The following is a 12,655-nucleotide window of genomic DNA, read 5'->3' as shown; positions in this document are numbered from 1 at the left end:
GCAAGAAAGGAGTAAAATTACTTACCAGCCAATCTTGGGATTGTGAGGCAACGTTGCTTTAGGTTCTTTTTGTATTACCTTACCAGAAAAACAATCAGAACAGCAGCTAATGAAGTTGGAAGAAGGTCTCACGGAATGGTGTTTGATAATTAATAGATGTTGGGGGTGCAGCCCCTCTGAAACTGGAGCATACTGACTGTAAATATAGTTCTGATTTTATTTTGGAAGCATTTCACTGAAATAATGTCTTATCTCTGCAGCACTTGTAAATATATTTGATATTTCTCTGTATTACCAGAGGAGGAAAACAGGTCAGTTGTATTTACTCAGTGATAAATGCCTGAACTAAAAAAAAAAAAAAAAAAACCAACAAAAAAAACCCCCACTAAACTATCTAAAATTTCATTTTATTAATATTAAAATAAACAGCTCTTTGGAGGAGGCAGAGCATGAAAAGTTTTGCTTAGTTCTGTCTTATGAAATGATAGTGTAACTCCAAAGAATTCCTTCATTTCTGCGTAGTCAAAAAAAATCACTATTCTGGAAGGCAGCTATGTGAAAAATCCTTCGAAATAAGACACAAGGAAAATTATTTGCAACCCACAGCCAAACGTGAGATAAAGGTGTCAAATCTGCGGTGATCCCCATCTGAACTTGGATTTTGTCCTAAGTAAAACGGGTCTGTTCCGTTCGCCATTGTTACCACCCGCCACGTCTCCGCATCAGGGCACAGCATTATCCTACTGCCTGGCACACTTCACTATAATCCTCAGGCTCCAGAGAAAAAGAGACAACTAGAATACAGAAGGAAGAAGAGGAGGTCACAATACATGTCAGGGATGAGGTGCGCTCGGTAATTTCCCACCTGCTCTTGCTTTGCCTGCTTTTCTTTTCACCAACTTTGAAATCAAAGCAGAAATCAGAAATGCTGTAAAATTTTCCCCTCAAAAAAAAAAAAAAAAAGGCAGACAGTCCCCTCAGATAGCTCACATCCCGAGCTAAGAATCATTAATGCTCTTAATATATCACTAACAATGCCAAGTCTACAAAACATAAGCCTTCTATGAAATGCATTTATATAATCAGCTAATAGGAGGGTGTCAATGCAGCCTTACTAACAAGGCTGGAAGTATGTAACAAGTCAGCCTTGGAAGAAACAAGAGGCATCTCTTTTTCCAGAAAAAAAAACCCCACAAAACCTCACAGAAGCCATTAATATATTTATAAAATCATTTAGCCCTCACCACATGATCTCAGCACAGCATCCACTCATCTCTGGCTAGCACAGCTGAGGAAGAGAACACAAGCTGTTCTGTTTGCTTCTTCACACCGCTGTCACGGTGCGGTCTAACGAGGGCATACCTTCTTAGGTGTTCAGAGACACATCCTTTTGTGTTTCCAAACTGATAAAGTGACCATACACACGTGCATGCACGCATCTTCACAGATATATATATATATATGCCTGTAGTAAAGGCATTATAACATACTGTGAACAGTCCTGAAGGGAGCTTAGGCTAGTTTACACTATGCCTGAGAGGCTCAGAGAGCTTCAGGAACAGCTGGAGACAGATGAGACATTGGAAAAGGCTGACAGCTTCTTCTTGGAGGGTAAATTGAGTCTGATGTGATAAAAGAAAAAAAAAAAATAATAAAAGTCCTGCTGCAAAAGAGCTGTGTACATATGGGACAGTCATGAATCGTGCACTTGAGCTGCCCTTCCCCTTGGTCCCTTCGAGAAAGAGGAACAACGCGAGCGATTATCAGAGGCGCAGTATTTATCGCGACATGATGGCAAAAGATGGGAGGAGCTCACGTGCTATATGCACACTGCAAGGTTAGCCTGGATGTAACCAACGGGATACCAGTAAATCCTGAAGCCCAGAGGTGCTTTTGTGTAGTACAGCTGGCTTCTACGCAGACAGCGAAAGGAAAAGGTAGTTCTGAAACACCAGAACTAAGGAAGCCCACAGGCCTACGTAGCTTGTGGGTGGCTGATTGCAGTGTGCAAAAGGTGCAAGAGTGAAGATTAAAGCTCCTCTTGTCCTAAAGACATTTAAAAAGTCCAGCTCTCCCCTATGATCCCTAGGTGACGAGTTAAAAGTGAGTCTTGCTCAGAGGGAACTCCGATAGTCTCCCTCTTCCACTAGCTACCTGTTCCCTCCAGTCCTCCAGAACAGCGTCTTTCAGCTCCTACTCCTGTTAAATGGGACTGAAGCTGGCTCACACACTCAGATCTACGGCTCGGGGAGGGAAAGCTGGAGTGGCACAGACACACTCACGTACAACAGGACCATCTCTTTATAAAACCCCTCCTTCACTTGAACAACAGAGCCTGAGCTGGCAAATATTTTAAGCCAAGAATAAAAGATTCTAGTAGTTCTATGGAAATACAAGTTCTTCCAGATTTCCTGAACCTTTATTGTTAAGGAGACCAAGTAAAGATCCCTGCGGACCTAAAGCCCCCGTAGCACTTCAGTAAACTATAAAGATACTTACGCTTTCTAACAGCTCAGCCAAGCTTGTATATCAATCACACACAAGTAGACATAAAAATCCAGTGTCTTACTATTTCCTACTTGTCCAAAGCTTTGCAAATTACCATCCTTTCTTCTTTTCCACCTATTATTAAAAGACTAGTTTTCTGTATTACAGATTAGCTACAGTTTATCAGCACGGCCGTAATTTACTCACCCAGGCCAAACAGAATTTCACATTCATTATTAGCCAAATTCTGGTAAGTCTTTGCAACCTGCATTTCTCTATCTGTACTTCTGTGGAGCTGGAGTTTTGATAAACATTGATTGTAAGAGTCCACTACAGCTCACGTACACAAAATGCTAAAAATACGAGCACGAATATCGAACAACTTTATGCTAGTCATTAAAATGATCACAAATTGAAAACATAAGATAGAGAAATCTGTCTTTTTGTCATGTAGCATGAACATCAAAGCAAGCTATGGGGGTTTCAGCTAGCTGCATCCAACTGGAGCGTCACTTCTTTCATGCGCTAAAGCAGCCACGTTTTTTAAACCATAGGAAAGCTCACACTTCCAAAATATAAAGCCAAGAAAGAGTGGGAAGTAACTTGTGCAAAGCTAGAGACACTAGACTCTGACAGCATACGCAAAATTCTGTGATACAGGCCATTCTAGAAAACCAAATATTTAATCAAGGAGAGCACTGTCAAAATAGTTACCATTTTTACACTCAGCTGAATTAAATGTAGGCTGTACAGTAGTACGCCTTCCCCTGCCTCTTTCCTTTTTCTGTTTAAACATGCCTGATTTTGGTCTTTAGAAGCAACAAGAGACCAGACAAACAAATATATGGAAGGCTCTAAATGGAATTATTTGATGTGCCAAACCAGCTTTTTTGGGACCATAAGGGTTTTGAAGAAAATTGTTTCCTGCTGTGGGAGAAAACGGTATCATCAAAGGTAAAGAAGAGGTTGCCTACTTAGATACTACTGTTATCCATTATCGCTTTCCCTTACCTATTTTAGAGCACATTCCTCCCACAAATTAAGTCAGCAGCACAGTCTGTCCACATGGTCAGCAGAACAACTGACTTGCCTTTGGTCTTTTCTTAGTGTTTTCTTTCTTGCCTCCAAATGAAACCACCGACTGCACAGATTTTATTTTCTTGCTAGGCAAAGCACTTAAATAAGAGAACCTTATCTCCGTCTTTCAAAGCCGTGAGCTAATCCCCCTACTTGTTTTATTTTCCCCCGTGTTTTTATTCCCCTTCCGTATGCAGTGGTGATTTGTGGATCCTTCTCCCTTTAGCATACTGTGCTTCCCCACTGCCTTTGAGTCACTAGAACTCCCTGTACCTCAACCCTCCCACCATTATATTTTGTAAGACAATTTCCAGTTTCTGCTCCAAGCCTTTCCCTCTACATTTACACCAGGTATTATGGCATAAGCACAGCTCCAAGCAAATATCCCGATAGCCCTGAGACCACATCCCTCATTCTTGGTTTTGTTCTGAAGTTTCTTCTTTTCAGAAGTAACGCTACTTTAAGGATTGCTTTCAAGGAAGGTGGTGTGTAAGAGAGGCTGCTTCTACAACATATCAGCAGTCAACACCTGTATCAAGGCTGCATACCCAAGAATATCGCTTTCCCATTACAAGGCGATATTGAAACCAGAATCGTAACAGGAACAACAGGCTAAAATAACTCTATCCCAGTGTAGGGAAAGGCCCCATTTGGATATCTCAATCTCAGGACCACATCAGCAGTGAGAAACGACCGAAATGCTAATGCACCACCACGTGTGTACCTTTAAAAAGAGACGGAAGAACCGTCTGACCGTTCAAAAGGAAAATAAAGAACAAAACCCAGAAGGAAACGAGTGATTATCTGAAGAGGCACTTAGCTGTACCTCAGCCTGTTTGCATGTCCTGCTATTCAAAATGCAGCCTTTGCTTTTCCAGTCCTCCCCTTCCATTTTCCTCCCCAAGATTCCTTGAAAGAGTCTGGAGCTGCAGAAGCAGCACGTGTTTGACAGCCATGAAATTATCGTTTTTAACACTCAGCGAGGTACCAGTTCATACTGTTCCTAAAGTGCAGTCTGAAAAACAAGCATACTTACATACTTTTATGTGTAACGAGCGCTGAGTAAAGTCTAACTTGCACTCAGGAAATAAATGAAATAAATCCAGCAATTTATCTGGAGTTAACAGAAGAACATGACCGGCTCAGCTGCTGTACCCATTCCATTTTCAACAAACACGTCTGTTACCTTCACATGTTTGTGCACCTGATTTTGCCTCTCCCATTCACAAAAAAAAAAAAGATCTTCTGGCATAAACCTATATAGCCATGTACAGTATAGAAGAATCTGGTTTGAACTGTCAAATGGCATTTGCTCAGAAATATGGTGATATATGAAAACCACAAGTACAATGTTTTAGTTGTGGTATGCTGGAATAGGAGGAAGAAATACAGTTAAGACTGTTTCTATTTCCATATACAACTTTTATTGCAATACCTGTATTCTAAGTGTACAGATACAAATATAAAATGACCCAAGACAGGCTTTAAACCTGCCCAAATAGCAAACTGAGAAATTCATTCGTTATTAGAGCCAAAGTTGACAGGGCTTCAAGAGGTGACAGGAAGCTTCCCCAGTCTCTCTCCAAGAACAACCGGGATCCACCATATTTTTGGTCCAAGATGTATGCTTTAAGTTGGCAGCTGAGTCTATGAACGTGTGTATTTACCCCAGATGTGCAGCATAAACACAGAAGCAATAAAAAGAAGACTCATGACCAAAACTGGAACAGGACCACTAAAAATGAAGAAAAAAAATGCATTAACATTAAAAAAAGAGTCTGCTTTATCCAAAGGCCAATCATTACCAGCCAAGTGAACCCCTCAGTTCATAAGCAACTGTACAAAACTTATCCCATTCCCACAGAAATACCTTGAAGCACACAGAAACGAGACAGCCATCTCTATCCAAAACTGCTCCTGCCCCTATTTTTTTAAAGATACGGTTTTATACACCCTAAATGTTACCTAACTATAAAGCACAACGTAACAACAAAACAACCCCACTTATTTAAAAATTAATTAGTGGCTCATTATTACTCATCATTGTGCAAACAATCTCTGGAAAATTATCATCTGTATTTACTACTCAGATGGCCACCTGAGCAGAGAAGGAGTCAGATACAAAAACCAACAGAGTCCTCTAGCGGCGTAAAAAAATTTGGCATAAAATTCGCATTAACTGTTTTTTTCCAGAGGTTTTATTTCGTTTGGAAACAATGGCTGCAGCGGGTGGGAGGCGGGAACTTCTGTTTTCTTGAATGTCAAAGTTAACTCCATCATTAAATCATTACCTAAAATGTATAAACTAACAGATTTCTTAACTTTTTTCCTTCCCACTTTTATCCATTGTTTAGAAATCACATAGTGATGTTTTTAAAAACCAGTTTAATCTTAGGGTGCACGTTGGGAGACTAAATCAGCTGTTTCACACTGCTCTGAGACACACAGTTACGTGCACTATTACACCATTACACCCACTCCATACAATCTCATTTCTGATTCTCAACCTGCTGTTGGGAGAAACACCATGAATTCTGTTATCCAGCCTGGATTACCCTCCAGGTTACTGTTTATAAGCAGGTAAACATTACTTGAATACAAAGTAAAAAAAGAAACTGAAAACGGATGGAAACACTTTACTAATGTATTTTTCTATGACATCATGGTCCCCATACCTCAAACATTCGTAACTAACACTACACTGAGTTTTAAGACTCAATTATTACCTATCACACTCAGACATGTGTGGGTATGGAGAGCCCTGAACACAGGCATAAAGCTATTTAGCAAATAAACCAATGACAAAACGTGCAAAATAAAAAAGCCTGCACACACAGTGACTATATAAGCAACCCCTGTCAAGGGATGTATTTCACTGAGCCACGGAATGTCCTTCTCAACCCCCAGTGTTTTATACATGTTTGGAGTTTATGCCCTACATGGTATAAATCGTAATGGTATCAGGCGCACAAAGGCCTCATGCTGTATCTGAATTACTATTTAATTTGAGCCTTTAGCAGCAGCAATACATAAGCTACTCTGTGCTGAAGGCACAAGGAATAGAGGAGCTCCACTGACCAGAACAGAGCAACACGGAGATAAAACAGGGGGGACTGTTGGTGTGTTTGGTGGGGTTTTTCTTTTAAACACACCGATGACACTGATCCCCCTACAGAATAACCAGCTTTCCAATACTGACACGTGCATCTCATTTTTGCCCAGTCCCAAAGACAACCTGCTGAAACCCTGCAATGCACCTCAATCTCAGCCCACCACACTGTTTAAATAAACAAGCAAAAAAAACCCCGATTCAGGCACCTCTAAAGACGTGGTACCGTGCACTCACGAGGCTGCATATTATACCACAAGCCCAATCTGATTCTCTGTGATGGCTCCGCAGGATAAACCGCCTACAGGTCTTTAAGCAAGAAAGCTCAAGTCAAGACAGAGGAACCACAGGTACCAAGCGCCACAGAAAGAGCCACAAGTTTGGGGTTAGTCCTCTTTTCAAAGCAGGTGATGCTCGATCTGAGTTTTAAAGAGAAAAATATCACATCCCCCACAGCTCCCTTTTGCTAACATTGTTTTTAAAGACATATGTATTTTGTACCACAGATAAATGTACTTTCCTGAGGCGAACCAAACTTGCTTATTCAACATATTTATTATTTCTGATGCTGAGCACAGACACCAAATTTCCAAAGCATCAGTGGTATAATTAGGCACAATATAAAACTTTTGATCTAGAGCAGAATTCTCCTGACCATAGCTAGCATGAAATAACCTGTTCTCAAGTGGTTTTATGTATTTTTTTTTACAGTAATTTTAAGAGCTCGTATTTTAAACAACATGAGAAAACACAAAAAAGCCACCCCAACCTACCCCCCAGGCTAAGTTTTCACACTGCTTTACGCAGTGGTGATCACCGTTTTCAAAAACAACTTCGGCTGAAGCACTTCACTGAGGCAACCACAACCCCTCTATAACGCATTTTCACTTTTAAGCTCACTGAATAGGACAGAGATCATAACAATCAGTTGCTATGGGAAAAAAAATACATGTAGAAAAATCCATGGAAAGCTGTAAGCAAGAAAGTTGCTCCCCAGCCATGGGTCAGAAAATGTTGTATCTCGTCTGCAGGTGATTTGCAAAAGAAATTCACTTTTACAGATTTGTTTCTTCCATTAAAAATCTGACCAATCAGCTACCCACGGTAGCTTGCAAAAAACCTCTTTGTATCACAATTCTATTGAAAAAAAAAATCTACCTAATGATAGAACAATTCTGGGTTTTTCTCAGTTTGGATTTATTCCGTTTTTTTAATTGAGCTTTAGTAGACCAAACATCATAGAAAATAGTTGCCTTGCCTATCTGCACAGATTTGCTCTAGAACACTGTGGTTGCTCGTTGTCATTTTCTTTCCTTTGCCTTGTCTCCTGTCTGGATTCAGACTGGAGAAAGCAAGACCTGCACCACTACTTTGATGGCTTGCTGTTTAGTTGGGTTTTTTTTTTAAAGTGTTAAGCACATATGAAAATGAAAACACGTTAAGACAACTTCAGAGGAAGGATTACTCATGGAACAATCACTAACTAGACTATCACCAGCCCTTCCCCAAATATTCCGCAGCAGCCCTCTTCAAGGGCTCCAAAATAAAATGCTAATGGATTCCAGGAAAAAAAAAAAAAGCAGCAGGGACAACCCTGAGTGTCTTGAGTCTCTTCAACCCAGTAAGAACAAGAGGCCATGAAGTGTAATTCTACAAGAAGCACAAACTCCCACTCAGGGTGTGACTTCGCACGCACCCATCAGCTGAAATACACCTTTGTGACCCGAGTATTAGGCTGCAAAGGTTCTTTGGGAAACTGATCTGAATGACTCAAACTGGCCAAAAAGTAAAAAGGTAGGCTCTCTTTACAGCTTAAGAGACACTACCACCAGATATTTGACCAGATTATGATCTTAGAATATTCGCCTTGTAAAAACAGAGATATACAAGCTATTGGAATACTATTCACTTTGGAAACTTAGTTAAAACAATTTATCTCCAGCTTTTCAACAAAAACACCCGAGATTCTGCAAGCATGTGGCATATCAGATATATCACATTTTCAAGGTGGGCACAGGATCACAACAAAACCCAAAACCTTAATTAAAAGAGAACAAAAACATGCACATGGATACCCAAATTCACTGTGACAAGTAATCTTCCCCCAACTTCGAAGTGACTGCTTGCAGTCTTCAAAGACCACTTAATTTTAGGCAATTGCAAAAGCTAACTTGTACCTACCTTTTTAAAACCACTACAAGTTTAAAAGCTACCTCTCGAGGTTTATAGATTAAATACTTCGTCCCAAATCTACCTAAGCAGCCATCAATTCAGCATGTTTCCCCATGCAGACCAGACCGTTGATGTCTCAATTCAAAGGCTGAAAGACTACATAAGCAGGCGAAATATATAGCCCCCACGCCTGCCACCCACCCCTACATCCAACTTACACTTTGAGCCCCGGAGAGTCCTCCGTGTAGAATCGCCACATCCCCCCAGTACCCGTGGAAGTGGCACGGCCTGCACTTCTTGTCCCGCAGCTGGCATTCTTCCTTTAGGGGATAACAGAATGAAACAAAGTCCAAAACACATCAGCAACCTGCCAGCTTCTAGCACCAAGCACCCCAAAAGGCTCCGCAGAAGCAAGACACTTGCACCAGCCTGTAGAGCCCAGCAAGCAAAGGGCATCAGCTGTACAGCCCAGAGGGCACGAAGGACGGCATAACCTCACCTGGGGCTACAGCCAGGCCCACCGAGGACCGACGAGCTACACCCTCGGCGCCCTGCCCGCCCACCCCACGGAAAAGCAACAGCTCAGCCCGTCCCTCTGCCCCCGCTGGGGCTGCCCCACCACCTGGTACCAAAAACAGGGAGAAAGGGCTGCCCCCCCCCAGCCCCCAACCACGAAGGCGCCGCGAGCACCTACCTCTGCCGGACGGTGGAGCCCGCCGCCCGGGGAGCCACGGCCTTGCTGGGGGAACGGCCGGAGGAGCCGACGTTCGTGGTGCTGGGGTTGGGCCCGGGCTGCGGAGAGAGGAGAGAACCGGGAGGGGGTGAGAGGCGGCGGGCAGAGCCAGGGGAAGGCGGGGGGCAGAACCTCGGCCGCCCCCCGCCCCGGGCCGAGCCTCAGCCGCCCCCTGTCCCGAGCAGAACCTCACCATGGCGTCGGCGGCGCTGGCTCAGCAAGTCAGCACGGCCTCACGGACGCTCCTCCACAGCCGCTCCGGCCACGTCTCTGCCCGCAGAAGGCCAAGCCCGGCGCGGCCCGGCTCCGCCCCGCGCCTCCCGGCTGCCCGCCACGATGCCTGAGCAGCACCATCCCCTTTTCCCCTCCTCCGCCTCCCTCAACCGCCGCTTGCCGAGCGAGCTGACCCCGCGTAAGGCTTGCGGGAGCGCCCACTCCCTCACCAGCGGCCGGGCCGGGGCGGCCGAGCGGGGAAGGCCCGGGATGAGGCACCGGGCAGCGCCGAGGCCGCCCGGCGGGTGGGGCGAACGGGAAGGCCCCGGAGGAAGGCTGACGTGGCCGCCGGGCTGCGCACGCGCGTTGCCGCCCGGTACGTGTCAGGCAGCGGCCGCGGTTCCCGCCGCAGCGGCCATGGCGGCGGCGGCGGCGGCGGCGGGCGGGGAGGGCCCGTCCGTGCTGTTCCTGCACCCGGACCTGGGGCTGGGCGGGGCGGAGAGGCTGGTGGTGGACGCGGCGTTGGCGCTGCAGGCGCGGGGCTGCCGGGTCCAGATCTGGACGGCGCATTACGACGAGGCGCGTTGCTTCGCGGAGACGCGGGCCTTGTCGGTGCGGCGGGCCGGCGGGTGGCTGCCGCGCAGCCTGTGGGGCCGCGGGCAGGCGGTGTGCGCCGCCCTGCGCATGGCCTTCGTGGCGCTCTACGTGCTGCTGCTCAGCGGGGAGCCGGCGGACGTCTTCGTCTGCGACCAGGTGCGGGCGGGGGGCAACGGCGGCGCCGCCATTTGCGGCCCTGCTGGGGCGGGCGGGCGGGCGGGGGGCGGCCCGAGGGGTAGACGAGGGTGGCGGCGGGCTCCGGGTCGGCTGGAGGGAGAGGGAATGGGAACCGCCGCTGCTGCTGCTGCTTGGGCTCCTCTTCCCCGGGGCTCTGCGCTAGTGGTGCGTGGGCAAGGCCTGGGCGGGGAGGGGGGGGGTGGGTCTCGGCTGCCTCAGAGGCCGAGGTGATGGAGGGGATCTAGATCCGCAGCGAGAGGTGCTGGGCGAGGGGAGTGCAGTTTGATGTGCTTGCGGAGGGGAGAGGGGGAAGGAGTTTGACTTGCGAAGGTGTGGCTCTCAGGGCATGGCTTTGAGATTGTGTCCAGTTCTGGGCCCCTCAGTTCGAGAAGGGCAGGGGACTGATGGAAAAAGTCCAGTACAGAGCCACAAAGGTGATGGAGGGAGTGGAACATCTCCCTTCTGATGAAAGGCTGAGGGAGCTGGGTCTCTTGAGCTTGGAGAAGAGGGACTGAGGGGTGACCTTATCAATGGTTATAAATACATAAAGGGCGAGTGTCAGGAGGATGGAGCCGGGCTCTTCTCGGTGATGGCCAAGGACAGGACAAGGGACAATGGGTGGAAGCTGGAGCACAGGAGGTTCCACATTAACATAAGGAAAAACTTCTTCACTGTGAGGGTGGCAGAGCCCTGGCACAGGCTGCCCAGAGAGGTTGTGGAGTCTCCTTCTCTGGAGACGTTCAAAACCCGCCTGGACACATTCCTGTGTGACCTGCTCTAGCAGGGGGGTTGGACTAGGTGATCCTTTGAGGTCCCTTCCAACCCCTGGTGTTTTGTGATTCTGTGAAATCTCATGTGGCTCTAACACAAATAACGAGTGTCTTCTCTTGCTGCCTCTCTTGGTTGCACTAGGTGTCTGCTTGCATTCCCGTACTTAGACTGGCCAGGACCCGTAAGAAGGTTTTGTTTTACTGTCACTTTCCTGATCAGCTTCTGACCAAGAGAGAATCTCTCCTAAAGCACATCTACAGATTGCCGCTCGACTGGCTGGAAGAGTACACGACTGGCATGGCAGACTGCATTGTTGTCAACAGCAAGTTCACCGCCAGCGTGTTCAAGGACACGTTTAAATCCTTAGCTCACATAAACCCAGATGTCCTCTACCCGTCGCTCAACATCAGCAGCTTTGAAACAGTAGTTCCTGTGGACATAGCTGACCTGATACTGAAGAAGAAAAAGTTCTTGTTTCTTTCTATTAATAGGTATGAGAGAAAAAAGAATCTAGTATTGGCTCTCGAAGCTTTGCATGAGCTTCGAGGAAGACTGGATTCTCACGAGTGGGCTGAAGTTCACCTGGTTATGGCAGGTGGTTACGATAAACGAGTTCTGGAGAACGTGGAGCACTACGAAGAGCTGAGGAGGCTTGCAGCCAAGCTCGGTCTTAACAACCACGTCACGTTTCTGAGGTCGTTCTCAGATGAACAGAAAATCTCTCTTTTCAGGAACTCTGTGGGTGTGCTTTATACACCGAGCAATGAACATTTTGGCATTGTTCCTCTGGAGGCAATGTATATGAGATGTCCAGTTATAGCGGTTAATTCAGGTGGTCCTTTAGAAACAGTCGTGCATAATGTTACGGGATTTTTGTGTGATCCCCTGCCAACACAATTCTCTGAGGCCATGGAAAAAATTATCAGAGATCCTCTCTTAAAGAACACAATGGGAGCAGCTGGGAGAGCCAGAGTTATGGAAAAATTTTCCTTGGAAGCATTCACCAAACAGCTGTACCAATACATATGCAGATTAACACAATAAAATTATATTCCCATGTTTTATTTTACAGCTTTGTTTCCCTCATTTGTATAGGGGACCGGTATTTGTGGTGACTATGGTGAAGAACCCGGGACATCTGAATTTCCTTGTTAGGCTTCTTGTACTGCCTTGTGTTGCTCGATACAAAGAACGAGCAAAGCATGTCCCACTGTTTGGTTAGAAGGTTAAAATTTTCATGTGGTGGGCTGATCCACCATTGTAGGAGTTCTTTCGTGTACTGTGCGCTGGAAAAATGCACTAGAAATTATTGCACGTGT

General features: G+C 46.0%; 2 protein-coding genes across 2 annotated transcripts; one reads left to right on the top strand and one right to left on the bottom strand.

Annotated features, from left to right (window-relative positions):
* Nucleotides 1-4,965: 4,965 nt before the first annotated feature.
* SEC61B (SEC61 translocon subunit beta) lies at nt 4,966-9,821 on the bottom strand. The gene is made up of 4 exons (XM_086469361.1): nt 9,772-9,821; nt 9,540-9,637; nt 9,064-9,165; nt 4,966-5,299 (listed from the first exon to the last, which is right to left on the bottom strand). The coding sequence occupies exons 1-4, from the start codon at nt 9,772-9,774 to the stop codon at nt 5,212-5,214; spliced, it is 291 nt and encodes a 96-aa protein (XP_086325487.1). The 5' UTR covers nt 9,775-9,821; the 3' UTR covers nt 4,966-5,211.
* A 387-nt stretch (nt 9,822-10,208) lies between these two features.
* ALG2 (ALG2 alpha-1,3/1,6-mannosyltransferase) lies at nt 10,209-12,405 on the top strand. Its single transcript, XM_086469373.1, has 2 exons — nt 10,209-10,544; nt 11,478-12,405. The coding sequence occupies exons 1-2, from the start codon at nt 10,209-10,211 to the stop codon at nt 12,378-12,380; spliced, it is 1,239 nt and encodes a 412-aa protein (XP_086325499.1). The 3' UTR covers nt 12,381-12,405.
* The last annotated feature ends 250 nt before the right edge of the window (nt 12,406-12,655 follow it).

Source organism: Leptosomus discolor, chromosome 8 (assembly GCF_034619465.1).
Source record: "Leptosomus discolor isolate bLepDis1 chromosome 8, bLepDis1.hap2, whole genome shotgun sequence".
Taxonomy (NCBI): Eukaryota; Metazoa; Chordata; class Aves; order Leptosomiformes; family Leptosomidae; genus Leptosomus; species Leptosomus discolor.
This window is presented reverse-complemented; position numbering and strand designations above follow the sequence as displayed.